The sequence below is a fragment of the Procambarus clarkii genome, chromosome 28 (genome assembly GCF_040958095.1).
Source record: "Procambarus clarkii isolate CNS0578487 chromosome 28, FALCON_Pclarkii_2.0, whole genome shotgun sequence".
Taxonomy (NCBI): domain Eukaryota; kingdom Metazoa; phylum Arthropoda; class Malacostraca; order Decapoda; family Cambaridae; genus Procambarus; species Procambarus clarkii.
In genome coordinates, this window is record NC_091177.1 from 29,670,212 (window position 1) to 29,689,623 (window position 19,412).

At 37.0% G+C, this 19,412-nt stretch overlaps 1 protein-coding gene across 1 annotated transcript in view; it reads right to left on the reverse strand.

Annotated features, from left to right (window-relative positions):
• Nucleotides 1-335: 335 nt before the first annotated feature.
• Nucleotides 336-19,412, reverse strand: part of LOC123755060 (SET and MYND domain-containing protein 4) — a 59,776-nt gene continuing 40,699 nt past the window's right edge. The window contains exons 3-5 of the mRNA XM_045737523.2: nt 12,736-12,857; nt 1,589-2,074; nt 336-1,348 (exon numbers count right to left, since the gene is read on the reverse strand). Of these exons, the coding sequence (XP_045593479.1) occupies nt 632-1,348; nt 1,589-2,074; nt 12,736-12,857 (1,325 nt within the window). The 3' untranslated portion in view covers nt 336-631. The remainder of the gene's footprint in view (nt 1,349-1,588; nt 2,075-12,735; nt 12,858-19,412) is intronic.

Below are 19,412 nucleotides of genomic sequence, written 5' to 3' on the forward strand. Positions count from 1 at the left end.
AACATTATTATATACCGGACCGGACCCAACCCAAAACCGGACCACAGCATATCATATGGAGCCAAACGAGATGATGAAATGCCTCAAATGCATAGCGCGAGATTCCATACCTCGCAAGATCCTACAAGGACAATATAAAAATGGCACAGTGTTTTTCTCCATTGACTCTATATGATTTTCCATCACCTGCATTTTTACATGTAATTAAGTGTTATGTTAAATAGTAACTGTTCATTTTTACATTGCCATATTATTTATTTTATATTTTACTTATTATTATTTTCTAATTGATTAGGTGATTTTAAAGTGTAAAGATGGGGTGCAAAATACGATCTGGATATGTAAAACTTCCTTGTATATTAAAAATAAACTTAAAAATTATAAGCAAACTACTTACAGACATCATTTAAGATCAGTGAATATAAAGAACAGGAACAATCTCATTACAAATAAATGTTTTGAAACAATACACCAGACCCAAATCATGATTTACTACTTCTAGTGTTCCAAGGTTAGAGTATGGAAATTCTAACCTTGGAACTAAGTATTTTTAGTTGATGTCATTTAATAGACAAGTAAAACAAATATGATTTACCACAGTCCACTTTTTAGACTCATTTTGTAACACTGCTTACAGTTGTAGTGCTTGATTCATCTCAGCACTCAGAAGATTTATCAGGGTGTTTCCAGTATCATGTTTAACATAAACACAAGAACAACGACGTAAACAGAACACGCATAGTGCTTCTTGAGCAAGACGGAGACCAAGACTTGGCTGCTTCACATACTTGCAGAAAAGTTTAATTAAAGCACGCACTGCCTTAATGTCCTTTTCAGAGTTACTGCCTTCTTCCAAGATGTTTTTATTAGCAATTAAAAAATCCTCATGAACCTTTTGCATTTTCTTGCTGATGAGCCTGTAATTATAAGGGGCTCGTCCCTGCATGCCACCTTTATCATAGTTCAGATTGCAATTAGGGCAAACTTTTGTACGTGGGTTGATACCTTCTCCTTCATTACATTTGGTGCATTTTATAATATAGAATGTTGGCCATTCCCAGATAGTTGGCCAGTTATTTTCACAAGCTTCACAAGTACAACTGAATTTGAAATGAGTCATCAGTTTTAACCTCCTGGAATCTCTTGTGTCTACAGCAACATCTAATCCATATGAGAAGGTTAATGGCTTGCCAGCGGGGATGAACAGTATTGCTCTTACTAGCAAAGTTGTGCCATACCAAAAATCACTACAATTTGGATTGCAGGAGTGATTCAGAAGGCTTGATGCAGAGTGAACTCCCCTGCCACATAATTCCATCTGACGCTCCTTATGGCCATTCACATTAAACTAGAAATAAAAAATATAGTATATATTAGCAATATGCACTATGTCAAGGAGGAAAACTGCAAACAAAAATGTTAGCCTATTTAAGTATACTTAAATGTAATATGAAATGCAATGGTTATTACATGGAAAACATAAATATTAAAATAATAAGTCCAATCAGGAAAACAAGTGCCAAAGGTGGTGGTACTGTATGCTGAGGTAAGGCTAGAGAACAAAATAACAATAAACTGAAAGGCTTACGATGGGAATTGCAATGCAAAGACTATTGCAATGGAGGACCATCATATGATGGATGAGTGTGCTGCCAGTCAGGACTATGTCTTCATGACTTGGAGTGAAGGGCTCACCATCACAACTGATGAAGTAGCGACCACTCAGCAACAGAAGTTTAGTTACAACAAAAGCCTCCATGCACCTGACAAATAGTTCATGTCCAGGTATCTTTTCTTTGTTGGTTGTCAGGTGATACACTGCACTATAATCTGATGAATCATAGACACCATTTTTATTGAATCCAAGATTCTTGAGAGGCTGGTCTTTGGTCTCACATTGAAGTAGTGGTATCATCTCCTTGAGCTTTGCATGAGAGGTCTTAATCATTAATCTGTATGCCAATGCAAGAAAACTTTTAATGTCCAGTAGACGCAGGGTTGACACAATAGGGCATTCTTGCCAATGGATGCTTGATAATCCCTGTTTCTGACACTCCTCGCTACAAAATATCACCTAAAAATAAAGGACATCAATAATTTTAAAGAAGTACTCTGCTACAGACTAAATATATTTTACAATTCTACCTACAATATTAGCTCAACCCCCCAATTATTTTTTAACTTAAAAATGTAATGTAACTGACTTTACTATGAATGCAGGTCTGATTTCCTATCCTAACTGGTGTGTAACTATGATATGTAGACAGATGGAGACTGAAATACAGGGTACTAATCAACAATATATGTAATCGTGTTAAGTTACTGTGTCAGATTTGTTATCGAGACAGTCAGGACACTGCTCATCTTCCAACAGAATGTTTAGTGTATTAAGAATCAATATGATGAACGTTGTTGGTCCCGCTTCTGTCTCCAGAGTAAATGGGCAAAGTCCACCACCACCAAAAGAAAATAACCGCCACAGGATAAGTTCTAGTTATTCTCTGGTGGCTTTGAGATTATGCACTATGACATAATAAGGCCTTTATCACAGAATACTGCTCCCACCTCATTTACATCTACTAGTTCTCCAAGGAGCCTATGGTAATCATTTGATCTGAATCACAGCCAAGTCAATGGCTCATGCATATCCCTCCATTTGCATTGCTCAATTTGGCAAATCCTCCATCGTTGCTATCGTCACAGACCAAGGATGCCAGTTCAACTTCCACCTGCAGACGGACTGCCTGTAATTCCTCGGCGTCACCCAAAATCGGAACACAGCCTATCATCTGGAGTCCAACAGGATGACGGAACGCCCAGATGCCTAGCACGACAATTTATCTCTGGTCGTTCTTGGTATCCGTCCAGTGACGGATACCAAGGGATACCAAGGGATACGACAGACATCAGGGATTTAGCAGTAAATATCACATTTTAGATAAGCCAATGGTCACTATGAAAGAAAATTTGCTCAAAATATTCAGAAATATCCCAAGTTCTTTTATGCTTATAAGGAGTAAAACCTTGAAAATGAGACCAAACAAAAGTTACACTTGATTATAAAAGGCAGCCAATACTGAATGAATACCTTGCATAAATATTTACATTCGAGAGGTTAGACGACATATAAACAATAACTTATATGTTTTAAGCATACAAGAATGAGTTCATGGAAATACCCATAATGGGCAAAATAATCAGGAAGAACATTGACAAATTAACTGAATCTAAAGCTCCAATTGTGGGTGAAATTCAATCCTCAAAAATTGTAAACCAGCAATTGGAAAACCCGTACCACTGTAAGTCTTATTCAGAAAATCTTTAAACCAAGGTAATGTCGCCTAGATTGAAAATATTCAAATGCCACCCCCATCCGTAGCCAACTCCAAAACCGTTTTTAAATAAATACATGGAGAAATACTGAAGAAACTGATCACAACATTCGTGAGACCTAAACTAAAATATGCAGCAGTTGTGTAGTGTAAAGATATGAAACTAAATGGCTCCGGATAAAGCTGCTCCACCAGGGATCCAAGAAGAAACAAATACATTCTATTACAATACTCTCCTGCCAAGGAGGGAAAGTATACTGTAGTAGCTACATCAGCTACTACAGTAAATCAACCAATCAATAAATAAATTCAATAAACCACCACAGTACAGATTCTGTACTGATAGTTGGTATGGTAACATCCACACACTTCTCCAGATCATTCTTCAACTTGTCAGCAAGGAGCCTTGTTGCTTGCATGCACCGATAGATGGGTATATATATAAGAAGACGAGACCAGTTAGGCAAAGACCACTGTTGCTTGCATGCACCAATAGATGGATATAAAAAAAAAAAAAATATATATATATATATATATATATATATATATATATATATATATATATATATATATATATATATATATATATATATATATATATATATATATATATATATATATATATTAGTATATTTTGGTAGCAGTCTTTCCTGTAGACATATATTATTAAATATGACCAAAAAAGTAAGATTAATAATTCTAACACAAATTTTCTCAATGTTTCTTACATTTTTCTTCACTGTTGATGGTAACTGAAAAATCAATTCTCCAAAATTCATTTTTATTTCTAGTCTGACGCGACACTTGAGCGCGTTTCGTAAAACTTATTACATTTTCAAAGACTTTAGTTTACACACACACAACAATGTTACACCCATCACAGACGTGACATCCGTATAGTATGTATATAAAAACCCTCTCGGATGCGAGGAACGTTGTGTGAAAATTTCAAGGTAATCAGTGAAGAACTTTCGGAGATTAACGATTTTGAACAAACGAACATTTCCATTTTTATTTATATAGATAAATTCCAAAACACTGTTAACTTAGAAACAAGGCAAAGGATGACCGAATTCACTAGGTGAGGTTAGGTTGACTCTCTTTTAGTATGAGAAATTTCTTACAAATATACCCAGATCATGGGGACAAAAATTATAGTGGAGTTTGCCGAGACTGATTGGGGCAAAGTGGAACGAGGTGGAAAGCTTGCAAAATGAACTTTTGATGAGACAGTTTGGTAATGGTAATAGTAGGGCCATTTGTGGAAATCTGCACAAATCTGATACACCCTGATAACAAGACCTTGTGTGCCAGATAAAATGTGTAGGGATATTGTGTGGATGTAACGATGAGTTACAAGTTCCTGTTGTTGGAAAATTTCTTTGTTAATATGAAGTGACTGAAGAAATAGTGAGAAAGCAAGTTCATATATAGAAGTACCTAAAGAATAGCAAAACAAAGTATAGAGGATACAGAAGACTGAGCTGATGGCTTGTTAGTACCATGCCCAGATGAAGCAAAAGTTGATTGAGTCTCTCTAGGTCAAGTTAGGCTCGGTAGGTTGCTCTTATCTTATGTGAAGTAATGGGAAAAGCTCCTTTTGTGGAAAGTACATATAAGGATAAATCTACGAGAACCTGATGATGCAAATCTTGCATTGAAATTATAATTTAACCAAGTATTGGAAATAGCTACTCCTTTTTGGCAAGATGAAAATGGTAATTTTATTAGTAAACCCATATGAAGTACGTAGGGATTAACTGAGTAACATGCGGAAGTGTTGTAGTGAGAAGTTGTGAAAGCTTTGAAACTGGATTGATTATTGCATCACTTGCACAGTAATTTATGTTGAATCAGAGAACAGATGAAATGAAAAAGGTTACTTGAAGTGAGACATTGGTAAAATAAATGATTGATAGATGAGCTCGCAAAAGAAAGTAGAGTACACCGAGTGATCAGTGGTTTACTCAAAGATATCTCTCGCAAAGTGCAGAAAGAGTATGATACAGACAAACAAATTTGGGTAGAGATTCAGATGAAAGTTTTGGTGAGTGATGATATGCTGAATTGATATTCAGAGTTGGTCAGAGGATAGTTGTAAAGTTACGAATGAACACTATAATCGGTTAGGTTAGTTTGGCGAGTTGTGATGAGTGTGTGTAGAAGTGTGAAAGCGAAATTTTTTGTGTTTGAAATTGTGGAATGAGCGACTGTTTGTATATATTAGAGACATCTAGTGAGTGTGATGTCTCTACCTAAGATGTGATGATCTACCTAATGTATGGTATTCAACTGTACGAAGGAGGTGAATCTGAGAAGCTCTGTTTTCTTCTTAACAAAGTGAGTAAAGTACTGAACTTTGTACGAATACCGGGAACAGCACTTATGCAAACAAGTATTGTTAATGTGACCAAGAACACTTTCTGGGTGAGAATAAGGTTTGTATTAAGAACTTGTGAAACCGAAAGGATATTTGTGATGAGAGAACGAGACGTGGAAATCACGTTACCTAAATTAAGATTGATTAAGTGGAAGGAGTACATGCTGAATAAACTTATACAGTAACAAAAAGATTTGCCTCACAAAGTACAGGAGTATGATACAGGAAAGTTGTGAAGAGATCTTGTGTAATGAGTTGGTGTATCCTTATGCAGAGAAGAACAGTGGAAAGTTGTGAAATTACGAACATTAAGATAAGTAGAAACGAATAATCGTGCTGTGAAAATTGTGTTCTGTGTAACGATATTCAGAGATGCACAGAGGATAGATGAATGTGAATTGTGTTGGAACACTAAGATAGGTTAGGGGTATGGATAAGTTGGGGGTGAAAGAAGAGTGTATGTGCTTTGTATAAGAGAATGAGGATTGTGCAAGTTTCAGAGATAGTGTAGAAGTAAATTTGTGTTAGCTTGTGTTTGAGAAAGTGTAATATTGTGCATTTGTGAAATGAGACTGTGTAGAGTTTAGAAATGGGTACTTTGTGAAATTGAAAATTTGTATAAGAGAATAAGGATGTAGTGCTCATGAGAGATAGAGTGAGTTTGAGTGAATTAAGTAGAAGTGACTTTGTGTTTGGGAAATTGTGTATGATTGTGCATTTGTGTGATGAGACTGAGTAAGGTTGAGAAAGGGATGTGCAAGTTTATGGTAGCATTTGTAAGAATAAAAAACATGGTATGTGTCTTTTTGTACGAGTGTATGTGTTTGTGAAAATTTGTATATGATCAGAAAATTTGTGTAAGATCAATGAGAACGATTGCATGCGTAAGAAATGCCTTTGGAATGCTTTGTGAGAAGCGCGTTTGAATGAAAAAGTAAATGAGCAAGTGGTTTGTGTAAGAGTCCAAGGGCGTATGTGACATTAAAAATTGTAAGTGAAAGGAACCATGGAGAGTATTTTGTGCTTGTAAAATTGTGTTAAATAGTTTTATTCAAATGAGTGTTTATGGTAGTGAATAGTGCAAATTGAACAAGAGTATGAGAAAAAGCGAGTGAATTAACTATGTAATTGAGAAAATCCTTTTTTGATGGTGACATTTACCTAAGAGATAAATATCTAAAATTCTTAGATATCTAAGAAATATCTTAGATATCTTGTGTGCCACGGTGAAAATTTGCGAGTTACGTTGAAAATTTGTGCAGGGATGATGTATTACTTATCTAGTTAGATTCTTGACTAATTCTACTGAATGGTGGCAAGAAATGCAAAAACAAAAATATGGGGTAGTTGGAGAATAACCTCACACTAAGCATATATATGTTTCTTCTTAAACTGATTCAGTAATATTTAAAGAACACTTGTACAGATTTACGATACTCGATACGATACGATGGATTTGAAATGTGACTGGTAACATGTCTCGTGATTTGTACACATACGATGATATCTCTTGCTTTGCAAACGTGCTAAGGTTTCTCTCTCTTCTTTTCTTAATGTGCTACAATGCATGAGTCTTTTTCCGAGCAAGAACAATGGCCTGAAGATGCAGGGGTGAGTCTTCCCTCATATTACCCTCAAACTACCCTGCTATTTGTGAAAGATAATATATTCCACGTACTGTTCTGATCGGAAGAGATGCATGCTTTTTCGTCATTCACTAAAAATACTATATAAGCAAAGAAAAATGAGGAAGGAACGGAGATGATTAAGTAAGGTTGGGCAGGTGGAGAGGCTGTAAATATTTTTTTTATCTTATCTTTGCTCGAACAAGGTAAAAGATAGAGCTCTCTGAATATACACTATGTACCTGGGTACTGTTAGTTAAAAATGTTCATAAGATACCCATTACATACCCAAAGGAGAATACTCTCGCAGGCGATGAGTCACAATAACATGGCTGAAGTATGATGACCAGACCACACACTAGAAATTGAAGAGACGACGACGTTTCGGTCCGTCCTGGACCATTCTCAAGTCGATTGTGTGCATGCAATCACACAATCGACTTGAGAATGGTCCAGGACGGACCGAAACGTCGTCGTCTCTTCAATTTCTAGTGTGTGGTCTGGTCATCGAGAATACTCTCCTTGTGGAAAATTTTCACATCAATATATAAATAATACAATAGCCATAAAATGCTGTTGATTTGTATTAGTTCAAGGTGCATTTAAATATCTTAGTTAGCCCTGAAATAGACAACAAAAACGTGTTTAGTTAATCTATATAAATGAAAATGGAAATGTTCGTTTGCTTAATATCTCTACTCACTGAAAGTTCTTCACCGATTAGTTTGAAATTTTCACACAACATTCCAATCGCATCCGAGCGTGTTTTTATATACATATTATATAGATGTCACATCTGTGACGGACAAAAACATGCTTTTTTTTTAAACTATGTTTTTCATGTTATTTTCAGGTGAGGGGAAAATTTTCGAAATCTCTTTACCGATTGCTTTTAAATTTTGACACAACGTTGCATTCGAATAGGCGTATGTTTTTATATACCTACTATATACATGCCTTACCTGTGAGAGGAAAAAGCATGTTTTTTTGAAAAACAGCACCATCTGTTGGTCGTAAGAGCAACGCACGTTGTAATCTCCGAAAGTTCTTCACTGATTGCTTTGAAATTTTGACACAACGTTCCATTCAAATACGCGCATGTTTTTGTATACATACTATATAGATTCCACACCTGTGACAGGTAAAAACATGCTTTTTTAAAAAAAAAAAACACCATATTTTACACGTAAAAGCAACACACACTACACTAAATATGTTATGATTCCATTTCAATGTTTCTGATTGCATTCATAAAGTGAATTTTCATAGATTTCGATTTATTTTCACTTTGATTTAATTATTTTATGTGACATTGCATTGGAATTGAGCTGTGTTGTTTACCATATCATTCATTTCATGAGTATAGTTTATTTTTTTTTATTTTTTTCATTTCATTTTTTTCACTGTTCATTTTATTTTTCAATGATGGGAACATCAGATCATTTGATGATCCCAATTTTCTGATAGGAACATCAGATCATTTTGGAATGCATTGGACGAGGGAGTTGGGAATGGTGGGGAGGACGAGGGGATGGTAGTGGGGGATGACAAGGGAGCACGAGGGGACAGGGGGACGGGGTAATGGTGGGAAGGACGAGTGGATGAAGAAGTTGGGGATGGTTGGGACGAGGGGACGGGGGAATGGAGAATGGTGGGGACGACACGGGGACAGGGGAGTGGGGGATGGTAGGGAGAAAGAAGGGATGTAGTTGGGGATGGTGGGGACGAAGGGACGAGGGAATTGGGGATGGTGGGGACGAAAGAACGGGAAGTTGGGGATGATATATATATATATATATATATATATATATATATATATATATATATATATATATATATATATATATATATATATATATATATATATATATATATATATATATATATATATATAAATGTCGTACCTAGTAGCCAGAACGCACTTCTCAGCATACTATGCAAGGCCCGATTTGCCTAATAAGCCAAGTTTTCGTGAATTAATGTTTTTTCGACTACCTAACCTACCTAACCTAACCTAACCTAACTTTTTCGGCTACCTAACCTAACCTATAGAGATAGGTTAGGTTTGGTCATATATCTACGTTAATTTTAACTCCAGTAAAATTAAATTGACCTCATACATAATGAAATGGGTAGCTTTATCATTTCATAAGAAAAAAATTAGAGAAAATATATTAATTCAGGAAAACTTGGCTTATTAGGCAAATCGGGCCTTGCATAGTAGGCTGAGAAGTGCGTTCTGGCTACTAGGTACGACATTTATATATATATATATATATATATATATATATATATATATATATATATATATATGTCGTACCTAATAGCCAGAACGCACTTCTCAGCCTACTATTCAAGGCCCGATTTGCCTAATAAGCCAAGTTTTCATGAATTAATGTTTTTTCGTCTACCTAACCTACCTAACCTAACCTAACCTAGCTTTTTTTGGCTACCTAACCTAACCTTACCTATAAATATAGGTTAGGTTAGGTTAGGTAGGGTTGGTTAGGTTCGGGCACATATCTACGTTAATTTTAACTCCAATAAAAAAAAATTGACCTCATACATAGAGAAAATGGTTGCTTTATCATTTCATAAGAAAAAAATTATAGTAAATATATTAATTCAGGAAAACTTGGCTTATTAGGCAAATCGGGCCTTGAATAGTAGGCTGAGAAGTGAGTTCTGGCTACTAGGTACGACATATATATATATATATATATATGTCGTACCTAGTAGCCAGAACTCACTTCTCAGCCTACTATTCAAGGCCCGATTTGCCTAATAAGCCAAGTTTTCCTGAATTAATATATTTACTATAATTTTTTTCTTATGAAATGATAAAGCAACCCCTTTTCTCTATGTATGAGGTCAATTTTTTTTATTGGAGTTAAAATTAACGTAGATATATGACCGAACCTAACCAACCCTACCTAACCTAACCTAACCTATATTTATAGGTAAGGTTAGGTTAGGTAGCCAAAAAAAGCTAGGTTAGGTTAGGTTAGGTAGGTTAGGTAGACGAAAAAACATTAATTCATGAAAACTTGGCTTATTAGGCAAATCGGGCCTTGAATAGTAGGCTGAGAAGTGCGTTCTGGCTATTAGGTACGACATATATATATATATATATATATATATATATATATATATATATATATATATATGTCGTACCTAGTAGCCAGAACGCACTTCTCAGGCTACTATGCAAGGCCTGATTTGCCTAATAAGCCAAGTTTTCCTGAATTAATATATTTTCTCTAATTTTTTTCTTATGAAATGATAAAGCTACCCATTTCATTATGTATGAGGTCAATTTTTTTTTATTGGAGTTAAAATTAACGTAGATATATGACCGAACCTAACCAACCCTACCTAACCTAACCTAACCTATCTTTATAGGTTAGGTTAGGTTAGGTAGCCGAAAAAGTTGGGTTAGGTTAGGTTAGGTAGGTTAGGTAGTCGAAAAACAATTAATTCATGAAAACTTGGCTTATTAGGCAAATTGGGCCATGCATAGTAGGCATAGAAGTGCGTTCTGGCTACTAGGTACGACATATATATATATATATATATATATATATATATATATATATATATATATATATATATATATATATATATATATATATATATATATTGTACCTAGTAGCCAGAATGCACTTCTCGGTCTACTGTGCAAGGCACGATTTACCTAATAGGCCAAGTGATTTTTTATTTTCAAAATATTGTTTCCAATTAGTTTATATGAATTATTATTATTATGTTATGTTAAGAACATAAATTATTGACTAAGTTTTATAATTATTAGTTATTGACTCCTGGGGGTCGTATTCCAGGGACCATAGGATTAAGGAGTTGCCCAAAATGCCATGCGTATTAGTGACTGTACAAGAATATAACAACTCTTGTATATATCTCAAAAATAAAAATAAAGTTATGGATGGTCATGTGTGATATCTGTAACAAGTGAATTGCCCAGGGAAAGGTTTTCCGCCCAGGAAAACCTTTTGTAATTTTGGATTGCCAGACACGATGGTGGTGTCCGATAATGCTTCATATTTTGTGTCTGGGAAAATAAGAGGATTTTGCAGGAATAATGGTAAATAACATGTAAAAGCAGCTCTATATAATCCTTCTTCAAAAGGTCTGGCTGATAGAGCAGCGAGATCCTTAAGGAAGAGTCACAGAGGTTATGCAAGGTTCTATTAACACAAGGATTTGTAAATTTTTTATTATCAAAGAAAAACTAAACATGCTGCCACTGGTAAATTAACTTCTGAATTACTGATTAAAAGGCATTTCAATCAAAAGGCTCTACATTACATTTACGTCCATGTACATTTCAAAATGAACAAGGATGCAGCAAAAACAGATTCGGGTCAAGGAAAATCTGTAACTAACCTTGTCAATCAGTTGTGACAGGAAAATGAAGTTGAGTCAGATGAAGTATAAGCAAGAAATTTTGGAACTGGTATGCCTTAGGTGGAAGGGAAGGTTGTTGAAGTCGTGGGCCACAGGAATATCTAAGTGCAAGTTCAGAGTTTTGGGAATGTTATTTAGAAAAGACATGCAAACCAAATGCAAGAGGTAGGAGGATAACACTAACTATACGGAATCAGACGTCAGTAATTAAGAGTAAGGTTCCTCATGATGTAAAGAGTCTTGATGACCAAACCTCACATGAGAAAAGGAAGAAACGACTATGTTACGGTCCCTCCTGGACTATTATGAAGTCATGTGAACCAAATGACTTGATAATGCCCAGGGCTCTACTAGAAACAAATATTTTTTATAATATTCATAGAGTGTGACTTAACCAAAGCAGAAATGCTCTGCAAATCAAGATACCTAACCTGTGGAATATCCTCTCTAATAATAGTAATGACTCTACATCTCGTAACCAGTTTAAAAAGGGAAACTAAGAACTACCTAATTAATTTTATGCCACCAACTTTACTCGACCTCCTCTCATCCTACATTTCAGTTTGTGTCCTGCTGTTATTGTAAACATTATTTACTAAATTTGCACAATTACTAAACTGCCATTTCTATATATAATTAAAAATTCTATATCATCTGTTAAATCTCCTCTACAATTATAAAATTAATTGTTATTTCCAATTATCAAATAAACTTTTTAGGTAATTTTCTCATTTTTTACAATTCAAAAAGTTATTTTATTTAGTATTAAGTATAGCCCCATTAACCTCATATATTATTCTTCTAATTATTTTTACGTCATGTCCAAAATGCTCTGATTATTAGTGGTTTTATATAATATTGTACTTTTCATACCTATGTTTTTCCACAATTCATGTATCACTTTCATAAATAAATGTACACTTGCATAAATTAATTATTATTATTATTATTATTATATTATCATAATTCTTACCTCTTTGCAGCTGGGGCAAGGTAAAGGTGAAGTGCATCTTTTCATACACACAGTACAGTACATTAGTAACTTTTCTGAATAAAGTGTGCTGCAGTACCCATCTTCAACACTTACAATATCACCTGAAAATGTAAAATTTATTTAAGCTAATAGATGCACTTGGAACCAGAATGAGCTAATGTACCAGATCTGCAACACATTTTGAATCTAGCCTGTAAGGTGATATTTTTCTCAGTATTTTACATAGCTATATTTTATTTAATAAAAATTAGCAACTTTTAAAGATAATTAAGTAAATATGCACAATAACTATTCTTACAAATAAAGGGAACTATATGTGACTAGAGGTTCCTTGTCAAACCTAACGTAATCAATTTCAGTAAGTATTTGTAACAGAAAAATATTTGTTCCTATATTACAAAATATTAAATAATTACAAATTAATATTTGTAATTTGTAATTGGCTAAACTCTTGATGATGACCTTTAAGCCAAACTCCTATTTATATCCACCCAAACTCGTTTATATATGTCTAACCTAAACATGAAACAACCCAATTGTCCCATATCTAACCCAGTAATTTGCAGTATAAATGATCTTCCTTATTTTCAACCAAATATTTACCTCCAAAATGAGTTTAAAAACTGTACTTTTCTCAACCAGTTTAAAAGAGATAATAAGAAATACCTAATTAACATTATGTAACCAATTCTTCACACATATCCTCACCCAACATGTCACTCTGTGTTATGTTGTTATTGTGAACATTAAATACTATATCTGTATTACTGTCATAAATAAAATCTCCACATTTTAGTCTATGCCTTTCATCACTTAATATCACTTAAAAAATTTAAATCACTTGCAAAAGTTCTTTATGGGGCCGGTGACTGAGTAGTATCTTTCCAAATATGAAATATATTGAAAAAATTTAAACAAATTTCGTTTCCCATTATTTGGCATCAGCGTTGTGAAATTTTCATCCTTATATGTTAAGAATTCGATTTTTTTTTTATTTTTTAATAATAAATGTGTGCAAGACAGGTTGCAACCGGTATTGATAATAACGATAAAACCTCCTATTTACTAGAAATCTGGGATAAAGAAATCCGACGCACAGAAAAGATAAGTAGTAGTTAGGAAGGTCCACAAAGTGGATATGCTCCTGGTGCCACCTGGAAGGCCAGATTTCACTCGTAATAATGAGTTAGTATGTTGTTATGTTGTATTTATTATACATCATATAAATACATTGGCCAATGGCAATATTTCTTATGTTCCTATGTACGGAAAGCTGACCAACCACTTTTTATGTTTTTTTTTTCTTTTCTTTTCTTTCTCGTTTTTTCTCTCCTTTATATTTATGCGGATTTTGTTGTAACTTCTACATCTTGGAGAATGCATATCCGGCACTAAGCATATGAAGTTGGAACGAAATTGGTCAACATATTAATCAGCCATAGGTGGCAGAAGTTGTGTCTTTTATTTTTGGGGGGCGGATTTATTTACAGATTTCAAACTCTATTACCTTCGTCTGTTTAGATTGTATTGCTGAATGAAGACCAGATGAGGGCCTTATCATTTATATATGGGCAATAAAGTTACTGGAATATTTGTTTGTTACAGATCAACCAGGCTGTGACTCATATGTAAGGCTGTGAACAGTTACATCCAATAGCCTTATTGACCAGTCCAACGACGAGGAGGCCTGGTCGCGGACCGGGCGTTAAGCCCCGAAACCATCTTCAGGTAACATCAAAATTATTCCTAACGTATCCCTATATTTTTTTTTGAGGGGGAGGATATTTTTTTTTTTACTTCATTTCAATATATATTGACCTACAACTTTCACATATTCTAGTAAGAATGCCAAGCAATGTTTATTAAAACTTACAAGATATGTTATCAATACGAAGTACTATATTCAGTGTCGAGAACTTTAAGTTAATTTTTTTATATAAACAGAATTTTCAACTTTGAGACCTCTCAAAAAATTCAGTGTTAGACCGATTCTCACCATTTTTACATATTATGTGCAAAGTTTCCTTGATGTCGTTTAGTCATAAAGTCATAACGTTTGGAGTTATACATTTTTTGCATCTAAATTTTGCACACATTTGGAGGGCCTCATTGAAAAAATATTTTAGAGCAAAACTATACTCTCAAACAATATTTTTTAACAAGGAATATGAACCTTATATGTCATTCTGAGACCATAATGAATAAAATAACAATTGATGACATTTTAAGTATTTTTGAGACTAATTTGAAATTGCGAATTTAATTTTTTTTATGTTTATTTTTTTAACTTTTTTCTGTTCATGGTATGATGGTGATTCATTAGGACACGTTGGAGCATTTACCATGAAGATATTACTCACAAAACATTTGAGTGCTTGAGGAAGTTTAGGGCCCACAAGCACCGGGCCCCTTAACAATTATATTGTTATCAGCACAAAGTGGCAGTCATATCCTTAAAGTGTTCAAGTCTTGTTAGAGCAACACTCGAATGATATACCTTTCAAATAGTAGGCCGCTTAAGTGACATTCGCATAGCACTTATATAATAATTATTTTATTAGTGTAATGTGAGGGTTAATAAGAGGCCTACTGTTTGATTGGCATTCACACACTTGGTGATCTTGCAACCCATCTTCAGGTCCCAAAGTACCTTTTTTTAGTTATCGATACAAGAGTTCTTACATTCTTGTAAATCCACTAGCATGCATAGCATTTCGGGAAGGTCCTTATCTTAATTTTCCCTGTAATATAACCCCCGTAATCATTGAATAGCTAGGTACCCATTCACTGCTGGATGAACAGAGGCGTACTGTTAATGATTGATGCCTAGTCAATCCTTCCCAGCCAGGATGCTAATCCAGACCAAACCATGAGGCCCAGACAAATTGCTGGCGAAGTGCGGGGTGAGTGTGTTACCACTGTGCCACTGGGACTGCATGGGATATTTAGACCAATTAATTTTTTCTTCTGCCACAGACGTGGCCACACATTTACAATGCTAACCTGCATATATACATTTTCTTCTGTCCTCCATGGACAGGGTGAGAGATCTGTTAAACATATAGTTAAGAGATTTATTAAATAATCTACCACAGAAGGTGATTGTAGGGCTTTTATAATGCTAATCTAACCAACAGGCATAAATACATAAATACACAGATTTCCGTCTGCGCTACATAAAGTTTTCGATGTGTCTTTTACAGTGTCATTAATGTGCATTTACAAAGGTGAAATGCAATTCTGATCAGTGTCCACATATCTTTTATACATATATTTGTGTTTATCCTTCACACACACACACACACACACACACACACACACACACACACACACACACACACACACACACACACACACACACACACACACACACACACACACACACACACACACACACACACACACACACACACACACACACACACACACACACACACACACACACACACACACACACACACACACACACACACACACACACACACACACACACACACACACACACACACACACACACACACACACACACACACACACACACACACACACACACACACACACACACACACACACACACACACACACACACACACACACACACACACACACACACACACACACACACACACACACACACACACACACACACACACACACACACACACACACACACACACACACACACACACACACACACACACACACACACACACACACACACACACACACACACACACACACACACACACACACACACACACACACACACACACACACACACACACACACACACACACACACACACACACACACACACACACACACACACACACACACACACACACACACACACACACACACACACACACACACACACACACACACACACACACACACACACACACACACACACACACACACACACACACACACACACACACACACACACACACACACACACACACACACACACACACACACACACACACACACACACACACACACACACACACACACACACACACACACACACACACACACACACACACACACACACACACACACACACACACACACACACACACACACACACACACACACACACACACACACACACACACACACACACACACACACACACACACACACACACACACACACACACACACACACACACACACACACACACACACACACACACACACACACACACACACACACACACACACACACACACACACACACACACACACACACACACACACACACACACACACACACACACACACACACACACACACACACACACACACACACACACACACACACACACACACACACACACACACACACACACACACACACACACACACACACACACACACACACACACACACACACACACACACACACACACACACACACACACACACACACACACACACACACACACACACACACACACACACACACACACACACACACACACACACACACACACACACACACACACACACACACACACACACACACACACACACACACACACACACACACACACACACACACACACACACACACACACACACACACACACACACACACACACACACACACACACACACACACACACACACACACACACACACACACACACACACACACACACACACACACACACACACACACACACACACACACACACACACACACACACACACACACACACACACACACACACACACACACACACACACACACACACACACACACACACACACACACACACACACACACACACACACACACACACACACACACACACACACACACACACACACACACACACAAGATGTGTGTGTGTGTGTGTCCCGATATACAAGAAAGGGGATAGACAGGAGGCACTGAACTACAGGCCAGTGTCCCTAACCTGCATACCATGCAAGCTGATGGAGAAGATTGTGCGAAAAAAACTAGTGGAGCATCTGGAGCGAAGGAACTTTGTAACACAGCATCAACATGGGTTCAGGGATGGCAGGTCCTGCCTCACAGGGTTACTTGAATTCTACGACCAGGCAACAAAAATAAGGCAAGAAAGAGAAGGGTGGGCAGACTGCATATTTTTGGATTGTCAGAAAGCCTTTGATACAGTGCCACACAAGAGGCTAGTGCGAAAGTTGGAGATGCAGGCTGGAGTGAGAGGGAAGGTACTCCGGTGGATAGAGGAATACCTAAGCAACAGGAGACAACGAGTCTGTGTGAGGGGTGAAGTCTCAGATTGGCGAGACGTCACAAGTGGAGTCCCGCAGGGGTCAGTCCTCGGACCTATACTGTTTCTGGTATATGTAAATGATCTCCCAGAGGGTATAGATTCGTTCCTCTCAATGTTTGCCGACGATGCAAAAATTATGAGGAGGATTGAAACAGAGGATGATAGTAGGAGGCTACAAGATGACCTGGATAGACTGAGTGAATGGTCCAACAAATGGCTGTTGAAGTTCAACCCGAGTAAATGCAAAGTAATGAAACTAGGCAGTGGAAACAGGAGGCCAGGCACAGGATACAGAATAGGAGATGAAGTACTTAATGAAACAGACAGAGAGAAAGATCTAGGAGTTGATATCACACCAAACCTGTCTCCTGAAGCCCACATAAAGAGAATAACGTCTGCGGCATATGCGAGGCTGGCTAACATCAGAACGGCGTTCAGGAACCTGTGTAAGGAATCATTCAGAATCTTGTACACCACATATGTAAGACCAATCCTGGAGTATGCGGCCCCAGCATGGAGCCCGTACCTTGTCAAGCACAAGACGAAGCTGGAAAAAGTCCAAAGGTATGCTACTAGACTAGTCCCAGAACTAAGAGGCATGAGTTATGAGGAAAGGCTGCGGGAAATGCACCTCACGACACTGGAAGACAGAAGAGTAAGGGGAGACATGATCACAACCTACAAAATCCTCAGGGGAATCGACCGGGTAAACAAGGACGAACTTTTCAACACTGGTGGGACGCGAACAAGGGGACACAGGTGGAAGCTGAGTACCCAAATGAGCCACAGAGACGTTAGAAAGAACTTTTTCAGTGTCAGAGTAGTTAGCAAATGGAATGCATTAGGAAGTGATGTGGTGGAGGCTGACTCCATTCACAGTTTCAAATGTAGATATGATAGAGCCCAATAGGCTCAGGAATCTGTACACCAGTTGATTGACGGTTGAGAGGCGGGACCAAAGAGCCAGAGCTCAACCCCCGCAAGCACAATTAGGTGAGTACAATTAGGTGAGTACACACACACACACACACACACACACACACACACACACACACACACACACACACACACACACACACACACACACACACACACGCACGCACGCACGCACGCACGCACGCACGCACGCACGCACGCACGCACACACACACACACACACACACACACACACACACACACACACACACACACACACACACACAAGATGTGTGTGTGTGTGTGTCCCGATATACAAGAAAGGGGATAGACAGGAGGCACTGAACTACAGGCCAGTGTCCCTAACCTGCATACCATGCAAGCTGATGGAGAAGATTGTGCGAAAAAAACTAGTGGAGCATCTGGAGCGAAGGAACTTTGTAACACAGCATCAACATGGGTTCAGGGA